Source organism: Nannobrachium achirus, assembly GCF_963921795.1.
Source record: "Nannobrachium achirus genome assembly, chromosome: 1".
In the NCBI taxonomy this organism is placed as follows: Eukaryota; Metazoa; Chordata; class Actinopteri; order Myctophiformes; family Myctophidae; genus Nannobrachium; species Nannobrachium achirus.
Window position 1 is genome coordinate 59,979,395 of NC_137810.1, and position 12,870 is coordinate 59,992,264.

Below are 12,870 nucleotides of genomic sequence, written 5' to 3' on the forward strand. Positions count from 1 at the left end.
GTGGCGTCAGTTCAGAAAAAGCTAAGGTATGGCAATATGACTGGTGTCTTGCACGCGCGCCTTCGCGCGCGTGCAAGACACCAGTCATGTTGCCATACCTTAAGAAGTAGGTCTACATTCTATTTCCCCCCGTTTATACGGTTTCTTGGGCTGGATATGGCAGCCTGGAATGGTTGTTCAAGAGCAGCTAAACTTGGCATGTTAGTAAACGTGCCACAATACCTTGTTAAAGTGACCATTTTGTTAAATTTTGTAGTTATTTTACTGTAATTTAACAACATGATACAGATAGACAAAGAGACATTCATGGATTTATATTTAACGGTAACTTTTATTTCCCCCCGGGCCTGGACCCAGGGTATGGCAGCTGCATACCCCTGCCATACCCAATTGACGCCCCTGTGCTACCCTGCTGCCGACGTGAAGCATGCCCTCTTCTATTTGCTCTATCTGTGCTGCCCCGCATGCCCTGACTCACCAATCCTGTTATCAGGAGGACACAGACTTTCTAAAGAAGCATTAATTGGAGAAATTCAAGGAAATTAGCCCGTTTTTTTATTTAAAGGAAGAGAGAGATGGTTATCATATTAGTCAATGCAGCCTGGCTGTCGGTGCTGTGCAGAGGACATCCTGTGGCCCAGTTTAAATCTCTGGTCCGGGACCCACCAGGGGGTCCACATCAGAGTTGTTTTTGACAGCAAATTTTGATTTAGTTTTAGTCATAGTCTTTTGAATAAAATGTCTTTTAGTTTTAGTCATAATTTAGTCACCTGAAAAGTATTGGTTTTAGTCTAATTTTAGTCGACTAAATATCATACGATTTTAGTCGACTAAATCTACAGTTGATTTAGTCAACTGAAATGATCTACAAGCTCACAACGCGTCGCAGTGCGACGCGTTGTGAGCTTTTAGATCTGCTATTTTCAGCATGCAAAACCTGAGAGCAACCAAATATAAAATGACTCTCTTCTCCACTAGTCCCTCCCTAACGTTTTAGTCTAGTTTTTATTTTGTTGACGAAATTGTCAACATTTTTAGTCATAGTTTTAGTCGACGAAATCAACACTGGTCCACATGGAACCGTTTGGGGGTCTGTAACTCTGGGAGTGTACAAAATGGAATTCAAAGAAAAAATAACGCACATCCTCTGTTGTTTGGTGCTGAGCCAAAACTGTCAAAGCAGTACTACTGGGAACAGAAAAGCAGGGCTAGCAACCATAGACTGTAAACAAATATGGACGGTGGAAAGCCACTGGTTTCTATGCTGCGCAAATGAAGCGTTTTAGGCCGTTGTATGGGTGACGCCATCATTGTAGAAGACGTTCCTTGGTAAAAATTATACCATCTCGAATGCTATTGGCTGCCAACGGTCACGTGCAACCGCAGGGATACATGGGACTTTGTCTTGAGCTTGCCGAATAATTATCACAAGCCTATGATCACAAGCCCCTCCTACAGCATACCCTGCTATGACATCAAATATAACATAAACTGGCCCATATTTTCACAAAACGCATATCATGGTGATTGAAACGAGGCTTTAAACTAGCGACAGGAACCATAAAGTGTTTATGAGAATGTTTATTAAGGTAAGAAAATCAAATGTAAAAGTTCGGGGGGAATAGAATGGAATCCTATGGAGAACATGTTGCTTCTGGTGCCAGAACAGCGCAACTAGCGGCCAATCATAGGAACTTTTAGTTCTGTGTTTGATTCATTTTAAATCGGGACAACCACACCGCTGATCGCAACTCACTTTTGATCGCTCCAAGTTTATTTATGATGACAAAGTAGCACAGATAGATGTTTCGACCATTTTTGGTCTTCTTCTGTATTGAATACATAATATACAATACAAATGGAACCCTTTTCTTTTATCTTTGGGACACTGTAGAATTATTTTAAGTGTTAATTTAACTGAGAGTATACAGTACAAGCGGAACCGTATAAGGGTCCATTTGGACGGCCCATGGTGGTCCCCGGACCTGACGTTGAGAAACGGTTATCTATAATCTAATCTCTGCTCACTGAACTCACTGTGCACCCTACTGTCCTTCCTGCAATAGAGGATGTGTGTGTGTGTGTGTGTGTGTGTGTGTGTGTGTGTGTGTGTGTGTGTGTGTGTGTGTGTGTGTGTGTGTGTGTGTGTGTGTGTGCTCGCGTGCGCGCGCACACGCGTGTGTGTGTGGGTGTTGTTTGATCTTTTCGAAAGTTTAAGTTTATACTGTGGAGTCAGTGGAGGTCGGATTGGGATGAAGCTTGCCCTAATATGGCCAAGGCCACCAGCTAATAAGGGGCCTTGTGGTTAGAGTGTCCGCCCTGAGACTGGGAGGTCGGGGTTCGATCCCCGGTCGGGTCATACCAAAGGCTGAGAAAAATGGGAACCAGTGCCTCGCTGCTTGGCACAGCATCAAGGGTTGGATTGGGGGTAAGTCCCTGCGACATACTAGCGTCATGTCCACGGGGTGTATACTTGTACATCAAGCTGCATCACGCTACAGCAGGATTCCAAAATAGGCGGCCCGCGGGCCATTTGCGGCCCGCGGGGGGCTACTGTCTGGCCCCCACCAACCCCCAGTAATAATGGTGGTATAAGAGCAGCTAGTATATCGTCATTGTCGGCTGGAAAACCCGTATCTCAAAATGTGTACGTTCTTTCGCAAAGTAAAGCTCTGCTTCATCAAACAAGGCCGTTGCACAAAAGTAGTGAAAACAGCAGATCTACAAGCACACAACGCCTCGCACCGCGAGGCGTTGTGTGCTTGTAGATCGGCTGTTTTCACTAGTTTAAATCATTTTTAAAATGATAAATGCAAAACGAACGGTTTTGGACATACAAGATTTTCACCCGACAACGACGATATCTGAACTGTCACTGGAGTAGCGGGAACGCCACCGTCGCCCCCTGCAATGCTGTGGTCCTCGGATTAATTGGTACCTTAGACATAATTTGGCCCTTGGGGAAAACTAATTGGAGAACCCTGCGCTACAGAAACAGGAGGTAGGCTCCTGCCCTATGGGCCTCATGGCTCGGCAAGGCTTACTTACTTTGACCTAATATGGAGATCACTGCATGTCGGCCAGGCAGTCACCTTTCTAAGTGTAAAACCTGCGACCATGATGCCACGAACTTGATGAGTGTCCATGCAATGTTGTTTTGTGACCGCAGTGTTTGTTTCCCTATAGCTGCTATTATGTGTGGACATGCATAAATAATGAATGTGTGCGAGCTACGCGCGTGTATGCGTAGAAATGTGCGCGTGTGCATGCGTGTGTGCGTGGCTTTCTGCTGCTACTCAAAATACATGAAGGAAATATGACTCAAGTAGGATAATAAACGATGGCAAACAGGTGGACGTTATCAAATGACGTTTGGTAAATATGATGAACAAGAATGCAGAACCTTTCTGTGTTCATGTCATTATAGCCAGAGACGTGCAGAGAATGTTAGAGAGGCAGGGGCTGAAATTTCTAAAAGGGCCTTTTGGTGAAAATATTGAAAAGCTCACAACGCGTTGCGCTGCGACACGTTGTGAGCTTGGAGGTCGGCTATATCCGATGCTTGATTTCTACACAGAGAGGGCAGTTCTTTCAACATAAGATGCTGCATCCATGTTCAGGAGAGTTTGCACAAGGAAACTGCTGTTTTCACTACTTTTGTGCAACGGCCTTGTATGATGAAGCAGGGCTTTGCTTCGCGAAAGAAATTTACAAATTTGAAACTTGGAGATACGAGGTTTCTGCCCGACAGTGACGATTTACTTTGTTGGCCGCCCACCCCCAAAATGGAACAAAGGCCGACATTTTATTTTTAATTTTTTCCTAATGGCCGGCCAGGAATGAACCGGCCGTTAGGGAGTTGTCCCGCTTTTCCCACTACTTCCCTGCTGTAAGATGGTGATCCCTAGTGTTAATTCCCCTCTGGGAGCATGCAAATGCACCCAAATGGACCCGACTGATGTCAGGATCCATTTGGTTGCATTTGTATACTCTCAGCGTTACAAATAGATAAATTAACACTAATGTGTACTCTGTAGCCACAGTAAATGGCTTACTATGTCTATTTTTCATAATTGGAAGAGACGGCTTGTGTGCTGCACTAAAATGAAATGTCAGCCACCCTAATTGTGCAGAATGATTGCAGGCAGGTTTTTATTGCTCTCTGGCTGATGATGGTTGACTTGGCAGGCTGCGGAGGCTTGCCTGGCGCGTGCGGGGGTGCACTGTGGCGCTGTGGGTGGGTGTCAGGTGCAGATGCAGGTCAGGCACAGCTTGTGGCGTGGCGTGGCATGGCGTGGCATAGGGGTGGGCGACATGGAAAAATGCAATATCACGATATTTTTCAAAGCTATATCACGATACATAATCTTATCGTGATTCTTTTTCATGTTGGTTTTTATGGTTATTTTTTGAAGTGTCCTAACAGTACAACCACCTACAGTACAAGGTAACAAGGACTACAAGAAAAAGGAGTAACAGACCAGGCATTTAGACCAGTGGTCCTCAAAGTGGGGTCCAGGGACTCTCTGGGTTCCTTTTGGGAGGTCTAAATTGATCCTTACAAGTATGTAACTCTGACAGTGTACAAATGAAACCAAATGGACCCGTAAGGGTCCATTTGGTTTCATTTGTACATTGTCAGAGTTAAGGGGAGTTAAGGGGAGTCCTTGGAATCTCAAAGTTTGAGAACGGCTTATTTAGACAAAAATGCAGGTTTGAACGAATTCTGCAGTGAATCGTATTAACAATTCAACAGGATTTTTTATGAGGCTCCCTCATTGTATCACGATATATAAGATATCTCTGAAAAGGCATATCGTGGAGACTGTATTGTCTCAACGATATTTATCACCATATCGCCCACCCCTAGCGTGACGTTACGTGATGTGACGTCACGTGACCACACAGGAAGTGTCAGGGTGGAGGACAGCGACGTCTGTCTGTCACCTCCCAGAAGGTGTGTGTGTGTGTGTGCGCATGCACGCGTGTGCATGCACGCTTGTGTGTGCGTGCGTGTGTGTGCATGCACATTTATCCACACATGTCTGCAAGAGTGTGTGTGCATGCGTGCGTGCATGCATATGCACTGTGCATGTACTGTAGCCGTGCAGAGAAAATGGCCCAGCGCAGCAGAAATAGCCTGTCATTGTGACACTAATACATGCAGCGGGTGCTCCTCCCTACGCGCATTAAACACAGCATAACAGACAACTGCATTCTGCCCACGCATCCCACGCAATCCTATTTGCACAAGCAGCTCCAAGCAGATCCTTTGCACGCATACTGCAGTGCCACTTGCAGTTGGCAAGCTCAGACATCCAAGGGGCAGCTAGATTATAGGTGGTGTATACGATGTCTATTTCAGTTACAATGGTTCAGGTTGCATGCATGGCAAACTGAGAGAGAGAGAGAGAGAGAATATTCTGGGGGAGAAATAATTCCTCTAGGGAAGGAGGATCCGATACCCTCGTCGCCAGTGGTGTCCGAGTGTCACTCATAAGCAGGGGTGTCGCACCAAATTCTGGGCCCTGGGTACAAGGATTCACTCACATTTTGCGCTTTAACTATTGAAAAATAGCAGATATACAAGCTCACAGCGCGGCACCGAGTGCCGCGCTGCAAGCTTGTAGATCTGCTATTTTTGAATATTTCAAGTCCTTCTAAGATCTTTTCAAAAAATGATATCTATTTGGCCACTGACCCCCATCTCAAAACATTTAGTTCCAGGGACCCCCCCCCCCCCCCCCCCCCCAGAAGCAACATTTTAATTACAGATGTCCGCTTAAAAAATACATATATTCAAAAGTTTGCACACATTTTCACGACTTTTCAAAAGCTAAAGTATAACATACGGCCCCTCCACCTTGGGCCCAAGTAACTCATTCCCACTTGCTCCCCCCTTTGTGACGCCCCTGCTCATAAGACAAAGTGAATTGTCATCCAGGCACAGACAGTGTTAATGCAAGGAGAGAATCCCCAGCCCGGCGCTGCTGACAGCCAATATGTTTTCACTGCCTGCCAAGCCTCATGCTTATACTTCATACTAAACGTGTATGGCGTTGTCACGCGCCGAAAGGTACGCTATGCGTACGACGATAGATCAGGCCTCACGCAGACGGACCCCTCCCTTCCCTTCCCATCCCAGGGCCCTGGCTGAGCCAATGACTGCTTCTGAATGCTGGGTTTGGGGGGTCCACCAGGGGGTCCGAATGGACCCTAAAGGCCTGTCCATACTTTGACCGAAACCGAACTTTTCTGCGGAAAGGTCCGGTTCGACTACAAAATGACGTTGCTCGCGACTTCTGAAAAGCATTAGACCGAATTAGAGTTCGGAAATTTGCACGTCGAAAATCGCAACTCACCAAACATTTCAGAGGTTTCGGAGGTACTAGTCTATGGACAGGCATTTATAGGTCTGTGTACAAAGGTGTACAAATGGAACCCAGTCGATTCAAATTGTGTACACTCTCAGAGTTATATCAACACTGAGAATGTTGTAGCCTAGCTGGAGCTAGACATCATCCCCACACATGTTAAAACCTATGGTTAAAACATGGAGGGGATGGTCTAAGGGTCGTGCACTAGCTCTCTGACTGTGGCACGCCTCTTTGAACCACCAGATTCTATACTGCAGTTACTAGTTAGCTGCATTAGTATATAGGCTGGCCCCAGGCTAAGAATGTTGCAGTACGTAGACTGGGGTCCCAGAGATTAAAAACAGACAATGGGTCTGTAAGCCTGCGAGCCTGAGAGTGTAGCCTACAAATGGAACGTTTGTACACTCTCAGACCCGTATAAGGGACACATTTCGACCCCAGGCGGGTGTCCCGGACCAGACGTTGAGAACCAGCGATCTACAACATCACATGATGCAAATGACAGTGGCTGAAAAAGGTAATTGAATATAGGAATGAATGGGGTGTCTGTGTAATGCTATTAGGACGCGTGCTTGGGCCCTGCACCGGGCTAATCAAGGGCCACGTCGTAGGCTTGAGGCTGGGGAGGAGGGGGGGGGGGGTACAAGGGGAGCAGAGCGGAGGAAGCAGTGGCGTCAGTTCAGCAAAAGCTAAGGTATGGCAACATGACTGGTGTCTTGCACGGGGAGAGTGTTTTTTGCAGGTCTTTAAGTCCGAGTGTAGCAAAAAGGCAACTGGGTTAAGGCAGCGGAAGCTTGTGATTGGCTGCACGGAGGAGCCGGAAGTCGGGGGGGATGGAGATACACCTAAACCTAACCTTAACCCTAACCCTAACCTCAGTAAAACTAACGCTGGTGAATGCTAACCTGGTGAAATGCTAACCTGCCGACACTGGTGAATGCTAACCTGGTGAATGTTAACACAGATATAAAAAGCTAGATACCTCATCTGCCGCTTCAGTTCATTGACCCTATTCATGTCCCGCCCACTCAGCAACTTCCTGGTGCTGACGTCACGCTTTGAAGGGGAAAACCCTACTAAAAGCCCATAGAGTTAACACAGAAATCGCAAATTTAATGCAATTTCCGAATAGTAAAGTATAAAATACGGCTAGCATGATCAAGAACACAAGATAGTAAAAGGCACAAAGCATTATAATTTATTTTACCGTTCGAAATAATGATTTGTTGGCTTTAAGTCCAGTGATTTCTGTGTTAGTTTACCCTTCAAAGCTGACGTCAGCACCAGGAAGTTGCTGAGAAATTGGTGGCGGGCCGTGAATAGGGTCTATTGGCGCGACTGGTAAAGCAGGACTGGCAGAAGTGTGGATCTGTGGAAGGCACTCTGCCCCCTGCAGTGGGAAAGAGGGAGTCCCGCCAGTCCTGCATCTGATTGGCCTAACTAGCATCCCATTCTGTGACGCACAAGGAAGCGTTGCCAGTCCTCTTTTACCAATGCCCCAGAGTTGAAGGAGGCGTCTACCTTTCTATAGGGGCCTTTTCCACCGGCAAAGAACCGGTTCTGGTTCTTTCTCCCGCCTATGGGATGAACCAGAGGTGAGCTTTTCCACCGATAACTGGAGTTGGTTCCGAACCGTAAAAGTTGGTTCCGAACGGGAACCACAAAATCCTTGGTTCCTCTGGTTCAATCATGGTTCAATCTGGTGGAAACGCAAGCCGGTTCGCAAGAACCAACCAAGGTTCCAAGAAAGTTGAACTGGCACTGGTTCTGGAACCAAGGTTCTTTTGGTGGAAAAGGCCCCATAGTCTATGAATGTTAACCTGTTGAATGCTAACCTGGTGAATGTTAACCTGGCCGGACCAACGGGAGGTTGTCTCCACCTTAAACAAGGTGCTTTTTTGATACACTCGGACTGAAAGACCTGCAAAAAACACTCTCCCGTATGGCAACATGACTGGTGTCTTGCACGCGCCTTCGAGCACGTGCAAGACACCAGTCATGTTTGCTAATACCTTAGCAAACATGCGTGATGATGATGATGATTACCATCAGTGGGTTGTATTATTTTACCGCAGGCACAAGTAAACAACTGACGTCCACGCTTGGGGGGGGTCCCTGGAACTAAATATTTTGAGATGGGGGTCCGTGGCCAAATCCATATCATTTTGGAGGTCCTTCACGTGAAAAGGTTGGGAGCACCACTGATATAGAAGGATCTGAAATATTCAGACTCTTCACACATTTAAAAAAACCAAATAGCAGATCTACAAGCTCAAGTGAGCTTGTATATCTGATATTTTGCAATAGTTAAAACACAAAATGTGAGTGAATCCTTGGACCCAGGCCAGGGCCCAGAATTTGTTGCGACACCCCTGACGGTCAGGCAGTCTCCTCGGGACGGGGACGGGTCGCAAACCCTTTGTGGGCAATAAATCATGTGAAGGCACCGACGAGGCGATGTCCTCAGTCCCTTGTACAAGCCATCCTCCTCACAACGCATGATGATAGATTTCATGGGGGAAAAAGAATCAATGCCACCTTCTTGGCGGGAAAAAAGGGGCTACAATTTCCTTTTCTTGACGTGGCTTGATTTAATTTGCGATAATAAAAGAATTACATGGCAGGTTCTGGACACCAGTTGTATATAACCATAACGAGGTTGTAAACCAAATGGTATGCCATATGTTTCTCTATCTTTCCACGCGCAATCGGTAAACAAAGAATGCCACTCCCCACATCATTATGTTCTTAGCCAAGTCCTTTAACCAACCATTGAGATTTGGTTCTCTTGTTCATATTTGGACTATTTTCCATTCCAACAGTCTCCAAAGATTTAAGTTGCAGTAGGCAACAGATGCAATATATGCCACTGTATACTAGTTGTTGTGTATACAATGCCACAACTAGTTGTGTATACAATGCCACAACTACTGTAGGCCTATATGCTACCCTCCATAAAGCCTATAGTATTCTATAAAGCAGGGGTCTTCAACAGGGGGTCCGGGACCCCTAGGGGGTCCTCCAAATCTTCAAATCCTTTTTATATTAACAACTTGAACCCTAGTGTCCATATTCTGAGAACTGTCGCAAAAAATGGCAGATCTACAAGCTTGTAGATTGGCCTTTTTTCGGGCAAAGAGGTTTGGTGTAGAGTAGGGTGACCAGACGTCCCGTTTTACCCGGGACAGTCCCGTTTTCAAGCTGCGTGTCCCAGTGTCCCGACAAATATCTCTAAAACACCAATATGTCCCGGTTTTCAACATTCACTGCAAAATTGTCCAGGTTTTTGCCAGAATTAAAATAATATTAGCTGTTTTCAGTGGTTGCATAGTCATTTATCATGTTATTTTCATGAAAACATGCTCACCTAACCAATCAGAAAACATGAACAAATTCATTGTGTGTCTGAATTCAACACTGAGCCTGTTTGTCAATCACTCACTGCCTGTTTGCAACCCTGCGGTGCGTGTGTCTGCGTGCACGAACGTTAGAGAATGAGCACGCGCGTGCGCGGTAACGTGCGCATTGCTTTTAGGGTCCCGGTTTTAGGCAACAGTGTTTTGCGTCCCGGTTTGAGTGGCTGAAAATATGGTCACCCTAGTGTAGAGGGGAAAAAGAGCAGACTAAGTACAGAGTAAAAGGTCAAGATTATTAGGTAATGAAGGCTCAAGTGGTTAAATATCTGAAAACACAAATTTACATGAATCCAAAATACACTGATGATCGTGCAGTCAAACGACGAAACTATACATGGAATCTATGAAAAGGTTGTGGGGGTCCCTGCTTCATCTCTCTCTCAGCTAAGGGGTCCTTGGCCTGAAAACGTTGAAGACCCCTGCTATAAAGCATAAATTGTCCTATGAGTCTTTGCATAAATGATACGGTATCATCTCCAGCCTGAAGCCTGTGTGCTGCCCTGGGTGCAGTCTCTCAGCCAGCCACACCAAGTCATCTATGTGAATTATGTATTCCCCAGCCATCAACATGTGGTGCTGCATAACAAACTGCCTGACACTGTAGTGTCCTTTTGTTCCCAGCCTGCAGGGACACAATCCTGGAGATGGACTTATCAATAACATGTGATCTAGAGATACCTGTGAGCAGGCAATTGTACCCATTCTGTTAAACCAGATGTAAACAATTTGCTTGGACAAGAGCGAAGCTGTTTGCAAGAAAAGAATGCCAAACTTGCTGGCAAACAACGAAAGCGGCCTGCGATTTATTAATATGAACTAGTCCCGAGAAGTTCAACGTTCAATATTTTAATTAAAAACATCCCCCACAAAAGTGATAAATCAACAGACAATTAGTATGAGTGTGTGGTGCAATAACTCACCCTGACAATATAGGAGGCCCCTGGTCCTGCAATCTTCTTGTCAGGGTGCAGCCATCCCTGAGTGGGCTTGTGGATGAAGCCGCCCTTCTGGCTGAAGTCCTCTCCCCCATTCAGCCACATGCCCTCCACCCTGGCCCGCCGGCTCATGCCTGACCTGGCACTGCTGCAGAAGCCCCCGGGGCTCCCCGTGACCTCCGAGGCTCCGAATACGTGGCCCCCCGAACCGGCCGCCGCCGCCGCCGCTGCCGCCACGGCTCTCTGCCCTCGGATAGCCTGCAACGAACAGGGGGTGACACACACAGGGTCACAGGAGTTCAACACGGCGGCTAGGCTGGCCACGGGGCCACTGGCTGAGGTCGCACCCCCAGATGAGGAGGAGGAGGAGGAGGAGGCGGGCTGGGACTGGGAGGGAGGCGCCGCAGCCTTGCCCGAGGAGTCCTTGCTGGAGCCGGAGCCGGAGCTGGAGTTGGAGGGGCTCCGGCTGAGCAGCGAGTTGGAGAACTTCCACTGGGGCATCTTGGGCATGAGCATGCAGAAGGTGGTGGCGGCGTCCTGCTCCCCGTCCAGGCAGGGGGAGTCGGCCAGGGCCGCGGCCCCCCCTGCGGCGGCGGAGGAGGAGGAGGCAGACCTGGAGCTTAGGATGGGGTCCAGGGGAGGCAGGCTCAGAGGCAGGCTGGGGGCGGACTGATGGGAGACCACCGGCGTGGCCACCACTTTGCCACTCATGGCCAGGCTCTGCATCAGGTCGTCGGAGGAGGTCACAGAGTCGTTGCGAAAGCGGCCATACTTCGGCTTAAGGAGCATGCCCGGAGGAGCCGCCTGCAGCAGGGGGGCCGAGAGGGGGGGGGACGGCTATATGGCTGAGGACAAGGGGGGAAAGGGGGGAAGGGGAGGGAGGGGGGGAGGAGGTGTAATGGAAGAGGGGGGGTATGCGTCTGGGAGACAAAATTCTTCAGGGAAGAGTCCTATATCCTCGTCAGTGGTGACAGCGCTGTCCGGTCCTCTCCCACTCGCACGCACACGCACACACACACGCTCCCACCCTCATGCCGCTCTGCTCTGCATCTGAGCTGCCCTGCTCCTGTTCGCTGCCTTGGGCTGGCTCTCTCTCTCTCTCTCTCTCTCTCTCTCTCTCTCTCTCTCTCTCTCTCTCTCTCTCTCTCTCTCTGGATGATGTCATTGTGTTATTGCTCGTCTATTAGCCCTGCCCTGCCCAGCTGCTCTCAGACAGCATTAGCTAAAACACATCTGCTTGAGCTATACCCTCGAACACACACACACACACGCACGCACACACACACACACACACACACACACACACACGCACACGCACACGCACACGCACACACACACACACACACACACAGGCGCTCACATCAATATACGCAACAGTGCATATGACTCAAACATACTCACGCACTCACGCACAAAAACACACACACGCACGCACACACACACACACACACACACACACACACTGCAGAGCAGCCTATTGCTCAACACATTGCAGATTATCAAACTACAGTATGTGACAGTAAAAGAGAACACTGCAACAACCCTAACAAAAAGAAATAAGTGTTTTGCTATTGCATGGCAGGCACACTTATAGTAAGGACACATTTTACATAAAGGTAAATGAACATCAGTTAACTGGACGGAGTCGATGCACATTAGCCACCTTAACAGCAATATTTCACCTTTATGGAAGTGAATAGTGCTTTTGTCTATAGAGACAAGACTGACTAAAAGTTTAAATTCTAAATGCAATACATATATAGAGAGGTACAAGAATGTTGTCAAACCATCAAGACACTGTGTGGTCAAAAATAGCGAATAGTGGCATTTTGTTGAATATTTTGCCTGACATGCCCAAAACAGGGATGCCGTTTTTGTGATTACATTGAGTTATTTTTATTGGCCACACGTTTTGACCTATAATAGATCTGCTATTTCTGCTATTTGAAAAAGGAAATAATAATAAATAATCACTTTATATCATAGAACAAAACAATGTCTCAGTCGTCCTAGGCTTATGTTAACTGCAATTAAAGAGCTTGTTCTCTGCTTGAATCGAAAAGCACTCGAGTATTGAATAGCCTACGTGTTTAAAATCACCCATCATCGGTTTAACTTGCCTGTATCTTTTGTCACAGAGGT

The 12,870-nt window shown here is 47.2% G+C and overlaps 1 protein-coding gene across 3 annotated transcripts in view; it reads right to left on the bottom strand.

Moving 5' to 3' along the window:
* The window catches only part of shc2 (SHC (Src homology 2 domain containing) transforming protein 2), a 49,652-nt gene that overhangs the window by 34,481 nt on the left and 2,301 nt on the right, over positions 1-12,870 (bottom strand). For 2 of the 3 annotated variants that reach the window (XR_013962363.1, XM_080734021.1), the window contains exon 1: positions 10,714-12,419. Coding sequence is in view for 2 of the 3 variants with exons in the window: in XM_080734021.1 (XP_080590147.1) it covers positions 10,714-11,517 (804 nt within the window). In the remaining variant the exon portion in view is untranslated. Of the gene's footprint in view, positions 1-10,713; positions 12,420-12,870 lie in introns of those variants that run through there. The other variant, XM_080734022.1, reaches the window with a different exon arrangement.